The sequence below is a fragment of the Sebastes umbrosus genome, chromosome 8, assembly GCF_015220745.1.
Source record: "Sebastes umbrosus isolate fSebUmb1 chromosome 8, fSebUmb1.pri, whole genome shotgun sequence".
Classification (NCBI taxonomy): domain Eukaryota; kingdom Metazoa; phylum Chordata; class Actinopteri; order Perciformes; family Sebastidae; genus Sebastes; species Sebastes umbrosus.
This window is the reverse complement of record NC_051276.1, coordinates 17,618,806-17,639,457: the sequence shown is the minus strand read 5'-3', so window position 1 is coordinate 17,639,457 and position 20,652 is coordinate 17,618,806. Positions and strand designations below refer to the sequence as shown.

Here is a 20,652-nt window from a genome sequence, read left to right as displayed (position 1 = left end):
CTGCAGAGTCTGGAGACTCTTCTGCCTCTGATACACTTTCAGATGTCGGGGTAGTGGTAGTAGTAGTGCTACTCTCCAGTAAAGGGATGGAGGTGGTGGAGCTGATGGTGGTGGTGGTGATGATTTCTACCACAGACACATCCACAAAGGAAGTTTGGTTGATCACCTTAGTCTTTCCTAAGAAACACACATAAGCACATCAATTAAAAAAACAAAATGATTAAAATCATCTGCCAAAAAGTATTTTAAATATAAAGCAGAATTGTTTAGAATACTTTAAGGACACAAAAGAACACAAAGATCCAGCAGTCATATTGGCAATCATCTCACATGCATAATGAGTAGCACAGACACAATCCTTATAAAATATACATTTTGTATACCTTGTAAGTGTGTGAAGCAGGCTGTCTGTGAGACAAGCCTTATGAGTCAAATAGCAGTCAAAGAGCAAAATGCCACAGCTACAATAACAGTGTGACACTTAACATTAAAGTACCCCGAGTTTCCTAGAAACCTTAGAGCAAAGGACTTCCTCTTTTAACTCCTAATGTTTGTTTATAACCTGCACTAACATTAGTTAATGCAATGTTCTCAAAGAAACAGTGGAACCAAGGCTGAGTTATGGAGCAAAGTTGTATCTACACCACAATTGTTGGCAAATAACCTCAATTCTGTTAAGGTATCAGCGGGGCCAATATTATCAAGCTGATTTTCCATTTAACAGTCTGCCTCTTGTACCAGATGAAATTGGATAGTTTGTCGTCAGCTCATGGCAGATGAGGTCGTTTTCAAAGTGTTCTATTGTCTGTGAAAAACTAAGTGCACTTTGGATGTTTCTCTAAACATTTCCGGATCTGCCTGAAAGGATTCACATGACTGTAACAGAGGAATTAAACAGCATATAAACTTTAAGGACTCTAGTGTTGTGGTTTTGTTAGTTACCCTGACTATTTTTGTCCTGTCTCGTATCCTGGGCACTGTCTCTTCTCCAACAGTGCATTGGTTGAATGTTTACTTGTAGTTTGTGCTGTCATTCAAGATTCAATAATTTATTGCCATATCGACCACAGTTGATTAGGAATTTGTTTTGGTGTGCTCAACAACAAAACACATAATCGCATCGCTTACACAGCAAAAACATACTGCCACTCACTACCACAATTGCAATACAGTAACCATACAATAAATACATTAGTGCAACCAGATGGCTCTTGCCCTTAAAGTGACATGTGCTTCTTTATACAAACAGTGAAGCATTTAGGATGTGGATTGCATCAGGATAAGTGCTATTGTGGAAGCGAGATGTTCTAGAGTTAATAGTGCATAGTCTTTTACCCAAAGGTAGAAGACTGAATAGAGGGTTTGCAAGATGTGATGACTCCTTTAAAAATGCTCAAACCTTTCTGCTGGATGTGGTATAGCTCAGAAATGATTGGGAGTACACAGTCAATTGCCATACTATACAGTTATTGCGAAGGTGTGCACACTTTCTATTACCACTCTGTAGAACTGTAACATTGCAACCTTTGACACAGCAACTTTTTTTAAGCTGTCTTAAAAAGAATAGTCTTTTGTGAGCTTTCTTGTGGATGATGGTGAAGTTGTATTCCCATTTAAAGGAGGAGGAGATTATAGTCCCGAGGAATTAGAGCAGCAGTCTAACTTTTTGACTCCTTTATGTTTCCCCCTGCCCCTCTGTCCTTGCATGCTCTCTCATTTACCCATAAACAGAAACTTAGAAAGCTTTCCTTTCTGGCCCAGACAGACTGCGTAAAGCCAGCTGTTGACCATTACGTACTAGCCCTCTTTCTTCATGAAACTATCTCTGATGTAAGGTGTGAGACACGATTTTCCCTAACAGGAAAAATAGGGCCTGCACTCTCAGAGTGCATTATCTCACCGACGCTGTTACTGAGGCCTTTGTTTTCTTCAGGCCAATGCAGAGACCAATCAGAGACCAATCATCCCACTTTTTCCTCTGCACCAACCTCCTTTCTCTGTCTCTCTGTGTAGTCTAACTGACATAGGTTTACATTTTTTATTTTTTTAGAAATCATTGAGTGTGAGTGGGAAAGCAGGAAATGATGGAGTGAGTCCAACCAAATAAGGGTACTTGAATAGCACTTAGACGGGGGCGTAAATACAACACGACTGAGAGAGCTGACATGGAATACACAGAGCAGGAGGTGAGGGTGGCCTGTTTGTGTGCCCTCTGAACTCCATGGGGACTTATCACCATGAGAGCTAGCATAGCTCAGGGGCAGTAAATGGCCAGGCAGGGGACGGCTTATCTGTCCAACCTCTCATTTGTAAAGATGGACAGGCCAGGTCAGGGGTCACCGAGGATGACTGGATTTAGAAGTCCAGCAGTAGCTTTGTCCATTATCCAAACGTCTGCTCTGATAAGTAAAAGTGAGAATGACAGAGGGCAAACTCTGACAGCGGAAACAAGATGAGAAAGGCGAAAAGGGAGTTAGATAGTGAGGCTAAAAAGGCTGACAGGTGAGGTATTAGTTACTTTTGCTGCTTCTCTAGATGGTGACTATCATCTGTCATTTGATTTTACCCTGGGGATACTGATTAGTTAAGAACACTCTTATTTGAGGAAGGATTAGCATAAACAACTTCCAGTGAACCATGAAGTGTCACTATTTATAAGGATCCATAGCTATATTCTCCTGTCTTCCCATGGCCTTTAATCACCGTGGTTTGCAACAATGCATATCTAAATGTGTCCTACAAGCAAGTTCACAGAAAATGAAAAGAGTTTACAGAATGCCCAATTGAGGAATTTTTACATCCCCAACCCATATTTATTTAGACTTTGTTGTGATTGGAATAACAATTAATTTGGCTTTCGGCCTTCTATAAATTCGACAACATTATCTCAAATGAAACATTTGAATATTTTGAACAGCATAAACAAGTTTGTTTCACATCATCAGTGAGGTTGTATGAGGATAAAGCTTAAGGAGCCTTGATTGGCCCAGCTGGAAATAATAAAGATTAAAAAAAAAAAACACAGACAGATACTGACAGACTATTGGTCATTAATCCCCCTATTAGAACAAGAACTGCCTTGTCCACTGCTTTAACATCAACCAAGTTTACTCTCCTCTCGGCTAATTTTTGTTGCCACGGAAATGGGCGGGGAACTAAAATGTGAGACAGTGAGGTCGTCTGGACACTGCGATCTGTAAGACGATAGTCTGGCGTAACATGCAGTGCTCATATAAAAAATCATTCCTCTAGAACAATGGACAAAAGATGAGACAGGTTATAAACATTTCAAAGTGTTGGTCTGGTTCAGATGTGGGAATGTGTGTACAGTGGTGCAAAGAGGCAGAAACTCAAAGGGTGGAGGAGCAGAGGGGAATAAGAGATGAGATCATAACTCCTCACAGTCCAGGCCTGGTTTTGACAGGGAACGGTTTGTGCCTTTCTATCACTGTCACTGTCTAAACCAAAATATAAATATATGCAACCCATCATATGCCGGTAACCCTTTAAATATACTAGATACTAACAACAAGACCCTGTGAGTGAGTTTACCTTTAAAACAGTAAGCTCCAAGCTTCTTAGTTGGTTCTGGGAAGCCAGTCTGGTTTCTGTACCGGTACATGGTCCTGACGCCGATCAGGCCTCCCCCGCACTGCACTCTGGGTACTGCAACAGGGTGTCGTACACTGCCATCGGCGAGCCAGCCATAGTCACATTTGTCCAGACCCTGTCGCCAGGCAGCGTGGAGCTGGCCAGTGGTTGCCAGGACAGCATTCCTCTTCTTACACTCTGCGCTGGCCTCATCAAAAGTCATTTTACGGGTCACAGGAGCATAGTACACTTCACCTGAAATAAAGATGGCAAAATGCAAGGAATAGTTAACAAAAAGCAATAACTCAAAGGCAACATGGCAACAAACAATCAGTGATCATGGCAATAAAATCGGATTACTCTAAGTAAGCAGACACCCAGAGCAGAGGATTCAATTCACTGTTCAACCGATTGCGCAAACATTGGCATGAATCAGTGCTGTATCACCAACAGATGGGCAGTCATTCTGTATTTCATTTAAAATTATTTGAACTGAAAACAGAGCTAAAAAGCATATAATTTGGAGTTATCTCAAGCTACAGACTTTTATGATCATTTTGACCTTTCAGAAGAGACATAGCCCAAAAACAGCTGACAAAAGTCACAGCTGTGCAGGGCACGGACCCAAAACATCTCCCACCGATCATATTTAGGACAACAGTAGTTCATTCATGATATTAATCTGAGGTGGGATAACAATGCAGACAATGTGCCTTGCCTGTCAATGAATGTGTCTGTACTTCAGGACATTAGGTTTCCCCTCGGGGTGAGTGAACACCTTCTATGTTTCCTTCCCTCATGCTGTTCATGTAAGGGTCTTACCTTCAGAAAGGTCACTGCACTATGGCAATTATGAACATTTCTCTTTGCCTACAGGATAATATAAATGAAAGACTACAGAAAGGCAAGATGATAATTGTAACCAAACAACACAAAAAGAGAGGATGACTGACTGACTACATGTTTTCAGTTAGTCTTGGGCGTAACGTTTCAAATATCCCATGTTGGTTTCATCCCACTGATTTAAAATGGCATTGAGATTAGGAGATGCTTTCCACCCAGACATATCATCCCTCTTAAAAGCAAACAAGAAACATGCAATCCTCCACAAACAGTCACTTTCAAAAAGCAAATTTCACTATTTTACATCATTGAACATTTTCTGCCCTTTAAAATATATTGATACCAGTAAGCTTTATATTTGAAAAGCTAATGTTTTCATCCACTGTATATCTATATTTAACTCTTCCAGACTACGTGACACATTTTAACACAGCATGCTTCTTAAAGCTGCTATAGATTTAAATTCTTATGGGTCACTTAAAGCATTTTCCATTTCCATTCAACTTCAAAGCATGTCCGACCACATCAGCAAAACATGTCTGTTTTCCTGGCACATATAAAAGGGCAAAAACTGAGCTGATATTAATTAACATTATTATACTAATGAATATCCAGGGCCTTGTGGTGTGCCAACAGTGTAAGACACATACCAATGTAACCACAATGTCGCCAGTTCAGTTCCAGTGGAAGACCTTTGTCTCGCCCTCTCTCTCTCTCTCTCTCTCTCTCCCCCATGTTTTGGGTCACTCTCTACTTTAAACTATCAAATGAAGGCAAAAATGCCATACAAAAATTGTATTATGCAACTTTATGTCACAAATTAATACACATAATAATGAACGAACTCAGCAAATCAAAGCAATTAACTCTTAAGTAGAATGTTTTGATGTATGTGTGTGAAACACAGCTTAATAAAACACACCAACTCGTCACGTACAACCCAGAATACAGTGAGGTCAAAGATGCATGAACTGAGAACAGAGCGCTAAGTGGAAGATGTATGTGCTTGCCCCTGGTGGCTGTGAGGCGGGGAGACGTTTCCTGGCTGACACCATTGACTACATCTGTTCATAACACTAACAATATAAACGTCACAATACTGACTGATGGTTTCATATTGACAACTAATTGATCTGCCACTTGTGCCAAAATAATAAAAAATATATATTATTTACTGTAGCTAGGCTGCACTGTATAAATCCCAGATAAGAAGAGCAACTAGGCTGACTGGAGACTAAGATGTGTCGCTCATAAAACGCTCTGAGTGGAGTTGAGTCCATCAGCAGTAACAAGCTGGATAATGAACAGACAAAGACTGCTGGCTGAGAAGTGAGGACTTCCCATAAGCAGTGCCAAAGACATTTAAAGCCCCAATTATCACATTTTGGTTGCCGTCTTTTTCAAAAACCCATTATGGTGAAGAATGAATTTGGATTCCTGCTTTAGAGTTAAATTATTGGGAGCTAACTCCCTTTCTGCAACACGTGAAATAGTTTGGCGCGGCAAAATATATCAAATATCACACACTGTCACCAATGCAGTATTCAAACCAAACAGATCAGTGTATTTCCACAGCTTCAGCTATAAAAGTAATTTGCTTTGGCACTGTGATCATTTGGAGGTTTCATCATTTCAGAGGGTGTGTCAGTGCCTCGACACCTCGTTGCTTAGAACTTAAAAAAGCTTACTTTTGTGGTTGACTCACCATCAAGTCTGTCTACGTAACAGTATACATCATAGGTGTCCGTGGGTTTCCTGGTCCCATATGTCCTAACACCAGGTTTAGTCAGTAGGTTGCCAAAGCAGCCCTTCCTTGGTCTTGTAATTGGGTATCTGTGCAGATAGAAAAACAAAGAGCCATTATAACACATAGGTCACATCTTACCTTTGAACAAAAGCATCAGAATATGTTAAAATATCAGTTAATAGCAATGTCTTTATGGCAGATAACTAACCTCACTGTCTGGTCAGCAATCCAGCCGGCATCACATTGATCAAAGCCATCCTCATAAGCTGCTTTCAGTTGGTCACCTGTAGCAATGGTTGCTCCAATATTTTGGCAAGTTTGGACGGCCTTCTGGTAGTCCAAAGTGTACCTGCTGGTGCTTGCCCGGTAGTGAAACACAACACCTGGGAACAAATAGAAGAAAACACTGACCATCCAGAAACGAAACTTAATGAAGTGTTGTATAAAAACATGAACATAGTGATCTGGAATTCATCAGCGTAATTTCAGTGCTATAAATTACATCAAATGTCTTATACAGCACACACCACGGGGGAAATAATTGAGTCTCCCAGCTTCTTTGGAAAGGAGGATCTTTGCAATAAACTAAGAGGATAAGCGAAATACTCTACAGTACACCACAAATGTACAAGATAACTGCAGATGATGCCACGGCCCTGAAATCCCCATATTTGTGGACAGTAAAATGACGCAGAAGATATGATTGATAGGCCTAATTAACATTGCAGATAGTTGGAAAAGAGGCTGTGCAGATTGTAAATGAGTGAAAACCAAAACTATCTTAGTGTCCCCCCACCCCACCCATGTTTTCTACATCCCGAAAACATGAGTTATATCTCCCAGAGTACTTATAAAGTGACACGTAGGGTGCACATAATGACACTAGGTAAGGACTGGTAATCCCCCCCAAAGAGAGTACTACACTAATGTTGCATCATCATATACATAATTTAACACTTGTGTAAATTTGAGGAGGGATATTGGGGAATACTGTTATTACTCAGTTGAGGGCAAAGTAAAAAGGCTTGGTAACACCCACTGAGTGCCCCACCAAGAGAAAAGCCCACGTACAAGGTGGCACCCAAGATGACAGGGATGGGTGAGGTTATAACATAGCTTTTGTTCTGCCAACATGTGGAATACCCTCCATGTTTGGGCTCTAATGGCTTATTGGGTTAGATGGCTGAACACTGGAATTAAAACATTACAGTACTTGGTATGGACAGGGACCCAAAGTCTCATATCTTTTTAAGAGGGCATCGCCTCTAAAAAAAGAACTGAAAACTGTGGTTACTCTGTGTAACTACTGGGTAGCTGCTGCTATCAAAGTAAGCAGAAGGGCGCCCATAGTTCTCTCATATCGTTTACATTTCTATCATCACTTGTATTGCATTTCACTATTATTAAACCCTTGCAGCAACCCCCCTCTGCGTTCAGAGAGTATCTTGGGGAAGCAATTTTAGTCTTTTAGTCTTTTGTATGACGTGGGAAGGATATTACGAATCTCTTACCGTTGACATCAAGGTTCACTGTATCCTGGGTGTCCTCAATGCCGTACATGACCTCGCATCGATAAGTGCCCGCATCACTGGCACGCAGCTTGACCATTGTCAATGAGGCGTCACCTACATCCTCAGGGTGACTGGGCACTGATACACGGTTCCTGTAGATGGAGCCAATTTTGATGACGCCATTCTGTGCCACCAGCACTGTGGATTCCACTTCTCCATCTATTTTGGTCCATTTGATCCGTAAGTAATCTCTGCCATAAATGACAGTTCCATTGGGACTGATCACTGGTGCTGAGGTTGGGATGTTGGAGAAGTAGCAGGGAAGATTTACCTTCCCTGAGAGGAGCCCAGTGACTGGTTTGATTATCGTTAACGCGTTGGAGGCTGAAAGGCAAAAAGCAAAAGGGTTAAATGCATTTCCAAATCATATTCTCTACTATATTATTTGTTTATTTTTTGCCGCTCTTTGTTTTATTCAAATTTTCTTCCATACAAATACATGTCTCTTCTGTTTACTGTCATTCTGACAGATGCAAGTAGACCCTATAAACTGTCCGACTCATTTACATTGACGGGGTGTGACAGCTACACCCAGCCTCATAACAGAAAAACACGCATCATGGCCTGAAAATGGCTCTTGGAAAGTCAAACTCATCCTAAAATGCTGGGTGTGGGAACATATTCAACATTGACTGCAGTGTATGTACAGCATGTTTGTAGGAAGTTAAAGATAATTGGTTAAACAGTGGAGTCATGGTTACGTCAGTTCATGATAGGCCACTGCTGAGTTCTGGGTTTTCCTTCTCAAATAATTCCTGCTTAACCTACATGATGATGACAGGTAGACCCACATGAAAAGAAGTGAAATATGTCATCAGCGTCAGCCCTCCTCGTGACCTCCCACTCTATTCTCAGCTGAAAACGTGCTACTGATGTCGCACACCTACATTGCAGCACTTGGTAAGGATATTTAATTTAACGTTTTGACTTCAAACAATAAAGACTTACATTACTGCTAAGACAGACCACGTTAATTGTCACTATATCCTGACAGTAGTGCATGAGACAGATAATCTGTCCTCCTGTGCTCCTAATGGTATTTTCAAAATTTCACCACGCCTGAAGGAACACAACCAATCAGAGCCGAGCAGTCTCTAAAGCAACTGTCAATCACTGCTCGTGGAATTTGCGAACTCCGATCAAACTGTCAAAATAGGCAGCGCTGATCAAATATTAATCAATATTCCGTTACTGTAATGCCTATTTCTCACCTCAAAATGTTTTCAGAAACATATTTTAGTGTACTGTTTAGCTGTTAAATGAGAAAGTTTGTGACCCGGCTGCTATGTTGAGAACATTCGAGCCAAAACAGCACCACCCAATGGCCAGAGGAAACTTTTTCATTTTACAGCTTTTTTATTAAAATAATTTATGTTTATAAAAACATTTGTGGCGAGAAAAAGAATATTGATTCAAGCCTAGCTTGACAGTTTGATCGGAGTTCACCAGTTTCGCGAGCAGTGATTGACAGCTGCTCAGAGACTGTTCGGCTCTGATTGATTGTTTTCCTGTGAAGTCTTGCAAATGACATTAGGAGCACCGGAGGAGACAGAGGAACATTTTTTTCCACAGATTATCTGTCTCATGCACTACTGTCAGGAATCAGTGACACGTTTTACAAAAATAACATTTAATTTGCTCAAAGTTACCGACTGCAGTTTTAGCCTCCCCTCCCCCCTGAGGTCTGTCCACAGTTAAAGCTGCTGACTGTATCTCTCTGTCTGTCTCGCTCCACATATATGTAATGAGGTAAACCATCACCAGACAGGATACCAGACAAAGAAATGGCAACATGCTGAATCACGCTTAGCCCCGTGGAGAAGAAGAACATTCTCTTTTTTTTGTGTTTTTTCGGTGGGGGTCACAGGGAACAATGTGGGGAATGCTCTGGTAACAGTGGCGGGACAGCCCCAGAGGCATGAGTGTGTGTGTGCTTTAACATAGGGCCTTATTAGGATGAGGGGTGAAACCAGCTGTTCCAGACTGGGAGCCAAGTCTAATTGAAAGGTGTCCATCCGTACCCAGAGACTGGGGGGTCAGGAGAGCCAGGGGGGCCAGTGGGGCCTGAGATGCAAAACCTCAGTGGCCAACACTGTCACCTTCTCAATTGAGTAAAGTCTCCAGGTTTCACCGGAAGAAGACTGAAAGGGGTTCTTATCGCAGTCTGCTACTTTAAGAACAGAGTGAAACCTCAAAGCTGTGAAGCAGCGCTGTCGCATCAGTCAGTTCGCTGCAGATAAGCTGTAGAGTACGGACGCCAGCTGAATGTGACCATGTCAAATGACTTTACATTTGGTGAAGGGAAAGAGTGAGGGGAAAGGAGAGAGGGAGGAAGATAAAGAAAAGAAGAGAGAGAGAGAGGGGGAGGGGGAGAAAGGAGTGCCCGAGAAAGAGAGAGAGGTAGAGGGAGAAGCATTCACTCCTTCAAAACTTACCTGTTGCAGTCGCAGCTTCACAGAGACAATATAACCACAGGATATGCTTTATATATAGTAACATCTGTTGGAAAAAAATAAAAAAAAAGGTGCATTAGGAAACAATTCATACAAGGTCTTACATTTTACATTGTTTCTTTTAGTACTTTTTTAAGTTTGTGCATCCACATTGGGAGACATGCATTTGTTGCGTAATAACTGATAAGCCTGCTTAAGATATTTCCTACCATCTATAGGCTTCAGAGGAATTAATCCATTGTTTAAACTGTAAATTGTGTAATCATCTATTCCTCATCTAAAAATAAAAAACATATATATATCAGCTAAAATCCTTTTTAACAAATGAATGTTCAATCACATGATCTAAACTTTAACCAATACAAATAAACTTTCATAATGCATTTTTTTCTAAATAATAACAGATTTATCTCTTAAAAATATGTTGACACTTTAAAAAAAAAACTTTGGAAGTAAGGGGCATCACATTTATCTGACATATCACATTAGCTGGCAGAATATTTCCATTTGTTCCTATTAGAAATAGGCGAATAAAGCTTCTTGTGGGGTCGAAATGCATTGTTTTTGGAGACAGGAGGACAGGAGCAGTGAGCAGCCTGTCCTCATTTCCACCCCACTGTATAAACACAAGTGGTGGGTCGCAGTGGGAGCAGCAAACTGCTATACTCTACTATACTATAAAAACGAGACACTCACTATAATAAAGGTAATGGCATCAACTAAAATATCTCAGGGTGGCTATTATTGGGACTTAACTGAACTTATTAATGGAAACTAAATGAAATTAAAACTTTTGGGGAGACATATAGATCTAATAACGTTACATATCCCATATTTGTTACCGATTAATGTAAAGAAAGTAATAATATGTATAGAATGATGCGCGTAAACTGCAGGCAGTCGCAGATGGCTTTCTAGGAAATCGGAAAAAAAAGTTATTCAAAGAAAGAGCAGCACTTAACGCATCCCATCGGGCGCTCTGGATAAGCAGATTTTTTTGGAAACAGTGGTCCTTTACAGCATAATGTGCAGCTCGGAGATGCTCCACATATAAAACAAAAAAATACCTGCTATACCGGGAACTAAAAATACTGATATTGTCATCCAGGAATGAGTTGATCAAAATCTTTGACTTCTGGTTTTGATGATTCTACTTTTTCTTTTTCCTTCACGGAACACCTGCTGTTGGTCAACAGAAATATAAATATGCACGGTAGACCTATTCATTATTCTCATTTCAGATTGTGAGAAGTGTGAATTCACTACACAAACTGAGGAGTGATCTCCAGACTGGAGAGGCTGACTTTGCCTCAGTCAGTAGCGGGACAACAGTAGAGGTTATCTGAGGACAACTCGGCATCACTGGGTGCGCCTGTGTTAGACACGAGTGAGAAGTTAACTGAAATAGGTTTATTTGTTGTGAACATTTGCCACCATAACATAATAAAATGTTGGCATATACAAGTTGAGAAAACAATAAGGGAAAAATGACATGAATTGACAATTATCTGGTTTAAAGCAATAGATAAAAATTCATAGTTCATTTCAAACAAAAAAAAATACTTACGTTTAAAGGTGTTTTATTCCATTAAATACACAAATAATTGATGTATATGTCCTTAAATCCAGTTAGTCCCAGTGCTTAACATGGGTGCGTAAAAGGTGCCCAAAAAGGTCCACTCCAAATCGGCGCAATAGCACTTATCTCCTCGGTGCGCCTTGCTTCCTTCCTCTCCTCCTGGATGCTCCAGAGTCCCCACTCCGGGATGATTCTGGATCTGAACGAAGCGACAGGAACCGTGAAGTGTTGGCAAGCAACAAGTTCAATTTTGACTAACGCACACTGTTATTTCGTCAGGGTAAAGAGAGGAGGGGCAGAGTGCCCATCTGAAAAGTGAATGAGACACCTTAAGGGAGGAGGAGGGGGGAGAAAAAACTTAATTTGGCCCAGTGCCTGAGAGGTGCCTTCTCATCCAATCAGACTGCTCCTATTTGTGCAGGTGACACATCTGTCATTTCATAGAGTGAGTGCATCTTCACATCTTCAGACCACTTCCAAATAATGATGTTTTTCATGACATTAAAGCAGTCAAATCAGTAATGAACTGTGCCAAAACACAGACCTTTTACTGTGGGTGGGGTCATGTTTTATATCTCTTTCTGGATATAATCAGCAACCTTTGATGATTAAGTCTCAAGTTGATGCCCTCCCTGCATGTGCAGAGCAAAACCAGTCATGAATATCCCAGGGTGCGCAATGGAAACGGGGTGGTGCAGACATGTCTCTGGTTGAATTTGAGTCACAGCCTTCTGTTTGTTCCAACAACACATTTTTGTCAATATGATGAGGGTTGTTCTTCACATCCACCCTATTGAGCCTCTTTAGACAGTTTTTTTGGATTTCGAAGTGCGCATAGGAAAAAAATATATCAATAAAGTTGACCTTAAGAATAAGTCGTTTCATTTTAGACACACATTTTGATTGGAATGTGGTTGTGTGTTTACATTAGGACATGTGTTTAATAGACTTCATCTACATGAATGGACCATTTGCACATGCACTATCTACCTTTAAACATGCACTATCTACCTTTTAACATGCACTATCTGCAACCATCTTGGACTCTAACCACTGGCGCACTTTACACTTACTTTACACTATACATCCTATATACCACTTTATAGACTGCACATATGTACATATTACATTTATTTATTGCACATACTACATTTACTTATTGACGGACTGCACACACTATGTTCACCCATTCACTCTGTATCTTTTATATTATTGTTTTTTATCATTTTTGTATACCTTTACCTCTCCTGTTTCACTCGTTTCACTCTCTCGTTGTTTATTAACAGGATTAATAAAGGTTCATCTTATCTCATTTTATCTTATCTCAAATGGAAATGTAATAATTATCTCTGACTAACACCACTATAGTGACTGGGGGAGTCAGCAGACAGTGGTTACCTGTTAACCTTTGTGCTTGGCTTTTCCACACGGGGGAGAGGCCAGACCACAGTTTATCAACTCCTGCCTAATAATCACCACGATTGGCTACTGCTAGATAGGAAGGAGGGCTCAGCTGGGTGAGCTCTGTGTGTGTGTGTGTGCGTGTGTGTGTGTGTGTGTGTGTGTGTGTGCGTGTGTGTGTGTGTGTGTGTGCGGTAGGTAATCTTCTGTCTGGCAGTGATTATAACTCCCAGTGTGGGAGAAGACGTGTCTCTTCCGGTTTGCCTTAAAAGAACAGCAAATAATTTGAATAGGTCTGATTCAGAGTTAGACTAAACAGTCTACGGGTCTACATTCTTAGTGTGACAAGAAAAAAGGACAACACAGAATAATCCAATTTGTGGTTTACCATGTGGTAAAACCAGACATGGTGTTTAATGCAAACATACATTTATCATGTATCATGTTAAATGGTTTTAGCGTGCAGGATTGTAATTTGGATCCAATGAAAATCCACTTTATTTACCTTATTAGAAAACTATTCAAAAGTAGACTTATCCATGCTTGAATACTATATATTTAGTGATCTCTGTGAGACTTTAAGAGTGAAGAGTGATTGTTTAGTAAGACTGCATAGCAAAAGGCACTTGCAGCTTATCAATGTGAGCATTAATGACTTTATCAATTTTGTTCGGTGTATAAACTAATCAACACAGCGCAGCTTTAAGAGTGACAGAAAAATGTTTTTCCTCCAACATACTTGACAATTCATTTCAACTGTTCATCATCATGAATGAGTTCAGCAGAAGGTCACACAATGTTTATAGTGTTCCATAATGTCAGCCTGGGAGACATATAGGCTTCTGCATGTGAATCAAACTGATGGGTAGGTCTGTTTGCTGACTCTAATGGCTGCACTAATTGTTCAAAATCATGGTCTTACCCTTCTGAAGGCGCTCACACCAGCTGAGAGCCGGAGCAGAGGTGATGAGCCTCTAACAGAAGATTGCCCTCGAAGCCCGAGGGCCCTTGTAAAAAGTCGTATAGGTGCCTTTTCCATACCTGCGTGCACTGTAATCATCTCAGAGCGCCGCACCAGTTACCCACAGCGCATCTCTCCTCTGCAAGGCTGGACTGGTCTGGACAGCCGTACTCTGAGAAAGAGACGAGACGAGAGAAGCGCTGGGTGAGACAGAAAGGGAAGGCCGGGGTTAACAGGATGTCAATTTTGACTAATTTCCTATCTGACATGTACAACCTGCCACTTACTGTGGCATTAAGTCTCCATTAGACAATTAGTAAATTACACTTCTTCAACAGTAGCGGTTTGAGACATGTTAGAACTGTGAGCATGCAAAAGAAAACAAAGGTGCATGCCCCACACTTAGTAACAGACTCTGACAAAGACATTTGCATGTCAAAGTTCGAGGAAGCTGGTTTCAGACTTTAACTAAACAACTTGACAAAAAAACTCAAACTGACCTGATTTCGGCTGGAATTTGCCACCTGACCCCGGCATAATTAACGACTACTCAGTGTTAGAGTTATGAGAAGCATTTAATTATTTTACTACTTCACCTTCTTAACCGAGTCATCGTTAAGTTAAAAGTTGCAAGTCACTTACTGCCGTGTAAAACATCTCTACTGTAACCGTGGAACTGCTGTTGCCCTAGTACCCATAAATCAATGAGTCCAAGAGCCAATCAAAGAGTGTTTGATCCTGGTGATCCGCTGTGCGGGCTCCAAGATGACCCACATATCACATGACCTATAAAGGTGGTCTACCTCCGGCCCCATGCCACCTCAGACAGCATAAAAGGGGCGTCAAATTTCTCTGAGCCCAAGGGATCTGTCCGACTGAAACTCGCAAATTTGAAGAAAGCTGCTGTGATTTTAATGCGTTTTATCGATTTCATGCCGTACAGTTTCCCCTCAGATCAGGATTTCTTTTGTGATTCTGTAAAAGGAACTTGTTCAATATCTATAAGCCTGATATGCTTGACAGTATGTTTGCTCCTGTATAAATAAACACAAATTAATAAATAACAGTATGAAACAAGATGTTCAAATTAAGTGTCAAACAAAAGCCAAACCTGTGACAAAGAGAGAGTAAAGGCAGCTTGCTGTGATTTCCCAAAGTACAGGGAAACAAGCTTGTGTGTGCGTGTGTGTGTTTTGTGAGTGAACCCTCTGTTTAGAGCACAAAATGTGGGAAAATGAAGTTGCCTCTGGACAGACATGAACCTTGATCCTTCGGAGCCAAGTGTGGAGGCCCAGACCACCGAAGCTGATCCCTTCAGCTTTAGCGAGAGGCCATGCGGGGAAAGCGACAACACAGGAACTGATTTTAATCATGGCTCTTCAGACCAAAATCATGTTTTGCTTGTTATATTTTGCGATATTGTCTAAGGCAAAAATACCCAAAGGAAGCTTGATGAAAAAGTTAATTGTGCATACAAGCTAGAGCCTTACTAATATGGGATTTTTGAGGTCAACACTGATATTGGTATTTGAGAGTCACACGGATAACAATATCATCAGATATTCATTTCTGGCATTGAGCCCTCAAATTTGGTTATTATAGAATTGTGACAAAGACATACACACAGTTTAACAGTAAACTATAATAAACATGATATTAGCAGTAAGATAAGTGTAAGTCTTTAACGGTAAACCAATACTCATAAGTTAAAACACAAATAAAGATTCAAAAAGGGTCAAATACTTAAAACTGCACACTATAAAAGATTATCATACTGCAATTTGTATTCATATATGGGCCCCAGAAATCAGTCGTCATATTGGCATGTCTATATATCCGTCAGGTTCTATTACAGGCTATTACTGTCTTAGTTGTCTATGAAATCGTATCTAAAATGTTGCTTTATTTCTTATTCATATTCTAAAAGGAAAATGTTGGACACATCTGCACAAAACGGCTAGCAACTAACCTTGCAGGAGAAGTCTAACATGTTTTATTATTATTACAAGTATTTTACACATGGCAATGTTACAGTAAACTATGAACTGTTTTGATAGAAACACAACCAGAGAGCAGCAGCTAAATGCCACACCCACTGGTTTCTAGGACTTCTGAACAACATGGAAATAATTGAAAGGAAAAATAAAGAAAAGAGAAAAAACGCTGCACACTGCTATTGTGACAACAACTGTACAGGGGGCACATCTGTCTGGAGTCCTCAGAACCAGGTGTCAATCAACAGGCAGTTGTCAGTCATGGCGGTGACAGCTGGTGGACTGTCAGTCGGTCTGACGGCTGTTACAGAGATAGGTTTGCCCCGCTGTCCACTAATTGGTGCCTCCAGTGAGAGCCATCAATCTGCTCTGCCTTTTATTTCTTTATTCATCTGGTGCTCCGTTTCTTTCCTCCACACTTCCTGTCTTTACAATTTTACATCTCTGTACTCTTCAGTCATGTGGTGTTGGCAAACTCAAAATGCTACAAGACCAGATTAGGTCTCCATTTTATAAAAAGGGATGTGTTTCCTACTGAAGGAACAGTAGGTTGCATCCCAGTGGGGATCAGCTTGCAGGTTGACAAATGTCTCCCTCTGTCTCTCCAAGTCAATTCAATCAGCACAAGTAAGCACGATAAAATGTAACACAGATCTTTTTAAAGAGGACCTATTATGCTTATTTTCAGGAGCATACTTGTATTTTGGGTTTTTATTACATGTTTATATTAAAAAAGAACTTTACTTTTCTCAACAAAAAAAAAGCCCACTCTGCTCTGATTGGTCAGCTGGCTCACGGTTGTGATTGGTCAACCAAACCAAACTCTTTGGACTCCACTCCAGCTCTGCTCTAGTTTTGTACGAGGGCGTGCCAAACTAGCCACTAGGCAGGTATTATGCAAATGTGTTACTTGGTGACATCACCACGTTACCGAAGAAAAGGCGGGACTTCAAGCAAGGCGTTTCAGGCAGTTCAGGAGCAGTGTTTCTGTGGGGGAAAGTAACTCCCTTTGGCGTGGGCTTTGTAACTTTGCAGTTCTTTTACATGCACAAAACAACTATATAACACACTAAAGGAAAAAACATAATAGGTCCTCTTTAAACTACATAAATTATCAACTGAGAAGTGAGAGGTAAAACCACTGCATAGGTGCTGTGGTGAGGCTGAATCACTAAGACAATAAGGCCTTTCTGTAATTCTAAATGTAATAGACATTATCTAATTTTCCGTGAAACTCAAATGCAAATGTGTCCCCATTGATTACAATATTTCATCCGATTGTGATTCAAGCACACAACCCAAACCTCAGCGTCAAAGTGAAAGGATCATGTTGTGATGGTGACTGAGGCGCAGCAGACTTGAACTTCATGAAACACTGCATCTGACACCTTCTGGCAAACCACTTTAACCTGATAGGATGGCAAAGGAACAAAGACAGAGGAAGAGAGAGAGAGAGAGAGAGACAGAGAGAGAGAGAGAGAGAGAGAGATGGTGGAGGTGGAGGGAGTTTGATAACCAGAACCAGACCGTTCCAACGTCACAGATCTGTCTCAATTGCAGTTAGCACAGTGCAGCACTGTGGGAACCATTTAATTCTCTAACCTCATCCCTTCTGCTGTAATCACCCTATACGTGACGACACAGGATTACAATATTTCAAATTAAATTTCAGTCATTTGACAACTTAGCACCAATGCATTGAAAAATGTGTTATCTATGACAGTTGCGCAAGTCCCTGTGGTAAAATTCCCCAGAGGAGTCATGCTTCTCACTGTACTTCTTCAACCACAGAAAAAATGGGTGTGTGAGACAGTCGGTTATTAAGCCAGGCAGCAATTAGGCCTACACGAGAGAAGGCAATGTGGATAGCCCGTCGATCCTTTGGTCTCTGACCAAGGGGAAGTCGAGATAATAACATAATGCATTCCCAGCCATGAGAGAAAATCAAGTCAACTGTACAAAGTCATTTTGGTTTCTTTGGTTCCAATTACCATTTTAAAGAATGTTTTGGTAAAACTAATAAAAATCAGTTTCGGTTTACCATTAAAATTCTTGGGTGGCATGCACTGACATTTGAAACTGCTTAGTGGTAGCTATTACTGGGCATTACTAAGTAGCACTCTCACATACAAAAACATGAAAATGTGATGGTGACACACACTTATAAACATCTCAATTCATCTTGACAAGTAAAGATGTGAATCACATGTCCTTCTTATACTTAAAAGGTAATAAAATAAGCGGTAAACGTTGTTGTTAAGGCTTGGTTGTATAGTTTTATCTATGCATGAGTAACTAAAGAAGACAAATTGTATTACAAACTGCTTCACAATGTGGAAAAAAAAGAGAAAGTCTCCCTTGAGCCCACTCTGTGACGGGCTGTCATTATCACACACTCAATGTTCAACTACCATCCTCTTTAAACCTACAGAACATTTGGTTTAATTCAAATAATGAGGCCAATCAGTTCACAACAGCATCTCAAAGAGAAAACCACTCGTTATCTGTAACGATCAAAAGGCAGTTTTAATGACAGAGTTGAAACAAAGCGGATACTCTTTGCCTCTGGCAAAACTTGTAGACCAGTGCAGAAAAGACTCCACGATTGGAGGACGAGTCAGCACTAAATGTGGAGTGCAGATTCCTGTTTGGTTTAGCTGCTGAGTAAAGTTTTACATGTAACACACACACAGTATATGACTGCAATATATGTGGCTTTCAAAAGCAACAATATGCACCTCACTTTCCATATCATCAATGGATATTCAACATGTGAAAAGTTGTTGCATATGTTGACTATAATGGTGTTTCTGTTATACTAAAGATAAAGGCCCTGCTTGACGTCAAATAGCTCTTTGGTCTCACACAGAATTAACACACAGCGCAGAAGCTGACACATTCAACTCAAAGTGGTCCAGCAGGAAGGCTCACTGCTGGTTTTGTATTGCCCTGAAATATATTCCCTCAGTTTTAAACAGCCTGCCCACTGCTTTACTTCCATATGTGTGCCGCCCCCAACAGACACAGCGGTATACTGCCCGCTGTGAGCAAAAGTAGTAACACATAATGCAGTCTGACACGTTTGTCACAATAAAACCACTTCAATTTATGAGTTAGAAAAATAAATCAACAAATGAAGTAGCGTTTAAAATTAGTTTATTGCGCCAGTGATTTTATTGAATCACAAAATGTGGTTGATTCACGCAGCAAGCGGGCTGTAGGGCAATAATCAAAAGTGGAAGCTTTCACCAAGTGGTCCAACATGTCTGAAGGGTGAGTAAACGTACTCATAACAGAGTATTTGATTATACATTCATCTTCAGTTTTCAAACATTGCTTGTGTAAGGCCAAGTTGTTTCAGACATTACGGTGTTAAGGCGGTGCGGAGCAGTGAGAGCACAGCACAGCCTGACAGCAGACAAAGACCACTCTGTCTCACTGCAGCTCCGTGACGGGAAAGCAGGAAGACTCCTGTCATTTCCCTGGATGATGGGAAACCTACAGGTGCACGCAGTAAGTGAATGACGATGATAAGCAAGTGACTGAACGTTTAATTTCAGCCCCGGCAGAGCTATCATCACTCTCTCACAAACAGTGTTAACCCTTTCAGCTGAATGGGCTGCTGTATAGCCCCGCTGATATATAGACTGCCCTTGCTAGACGGCCATGTGGTTATAACTTTACAGTTTTATTCCAAAATGCTATCAAATGTGAAAAAAGTCAATAGACTAACAGTCAAGTCAAGTCAGTTTATTTGTGTAGCACTTTTAAAAACAACAGGAGTTGACCAAAAGTGCTTTCCAATAGAGGCGGATGGGTTAGGATCTGCCTCAATACAGGTATACTGCCCGCTGTGAGCAAAAGGAGTAACAGTTAAAGACATAGAAAGGTGCATAAAAGGCAATAATACATAATGTAATACAATAAAACAATAAAAGAAAGGTAAAAATGGAAGTTAGGAGGAATACAATAACACCAACAACAGATTAAAAAGCAGTAGGAGGACGTTAGAAATAAGTTAAGAGGGGACTTGACAAAAGCCAGCAGCATCAGACGGAACTAAAAGCCAGGGAAAAAAAGTGGGTCTTTAAATTTGGTTTAAAATCTCCAAAGCTGGAACAGGGCTTAACTTGGGATGGGCTATTAGCCTGGGAGCAGCAACACCAGCATTTAAACGTAATTGTTGATTGGTTGCAATTTAATTGAAGCTAGTATGGCAAGCCTGGAAATCCATCTGAGCCTCATACTATTGGAAATTAAAGTGCATTTATTTTATGGGTCCAACGCAACAGAAACGTGTTCTGCTTAATAGCCTGTCACTTTTCCTCATTAGATCTATTTATCTGCTCAAATAGGAACCTGTGGAAGATACACTGACTTTACTGTATGTATGTTATACATTTGGTTTTACACACAGGCCACCATGTAGCGCTGCTGCAGCTCATGCAAGATACGATTTTTTGTTAGATCTCATTCCTTTTACTTTTGTATCAATAGAAAGGCATTTGACAT

General features: G+C 40.6%; 1 protein-coding gene across 1 annotated transcript in view; it reads right to left on the bottom strand.

The window, feature by feature from the left end:
* The window catches only part of LOC119493247 (versican core protein-like), a 68,705-nt gene extending 54,022 nt beyond the window's left edge, over positions 1 to 14,683 (bottom strand). Inside the window, exons 1-6 of the mRNA XM_037778400.1 lie at positions 14,647 to 14,683; positions 14,268 to 14,318; positions 7,693 to 8,076; positions 6,390 to 6,564; positions 6,140 to 6,267; positions 3,553 to 3,846 (exon numbers count right to left, since the gene is read on the bottom strand). Coding sequence (XP_037634328.1) covers positions 3,553 to 3,846; positions 6,140 to 6,267; positions 6,390 to 6,564; positions 7,693 to 8,076; positions 14,268 to 14,318; positions 14,647 to 14,683 — 1,069 coding nt within the window. The remainder of the gene's footprint in view (positions 1 to 3,552; positions 3,847 to 6,139; positions 6,268 to 6,389; positions 6,565 to 7,692; positions 8,077 to 14,267; positions 14,319 to 14,646) is intronic.
* Positions 14,684 to 20,652: the final 5,969 nt, after the last annotated feature.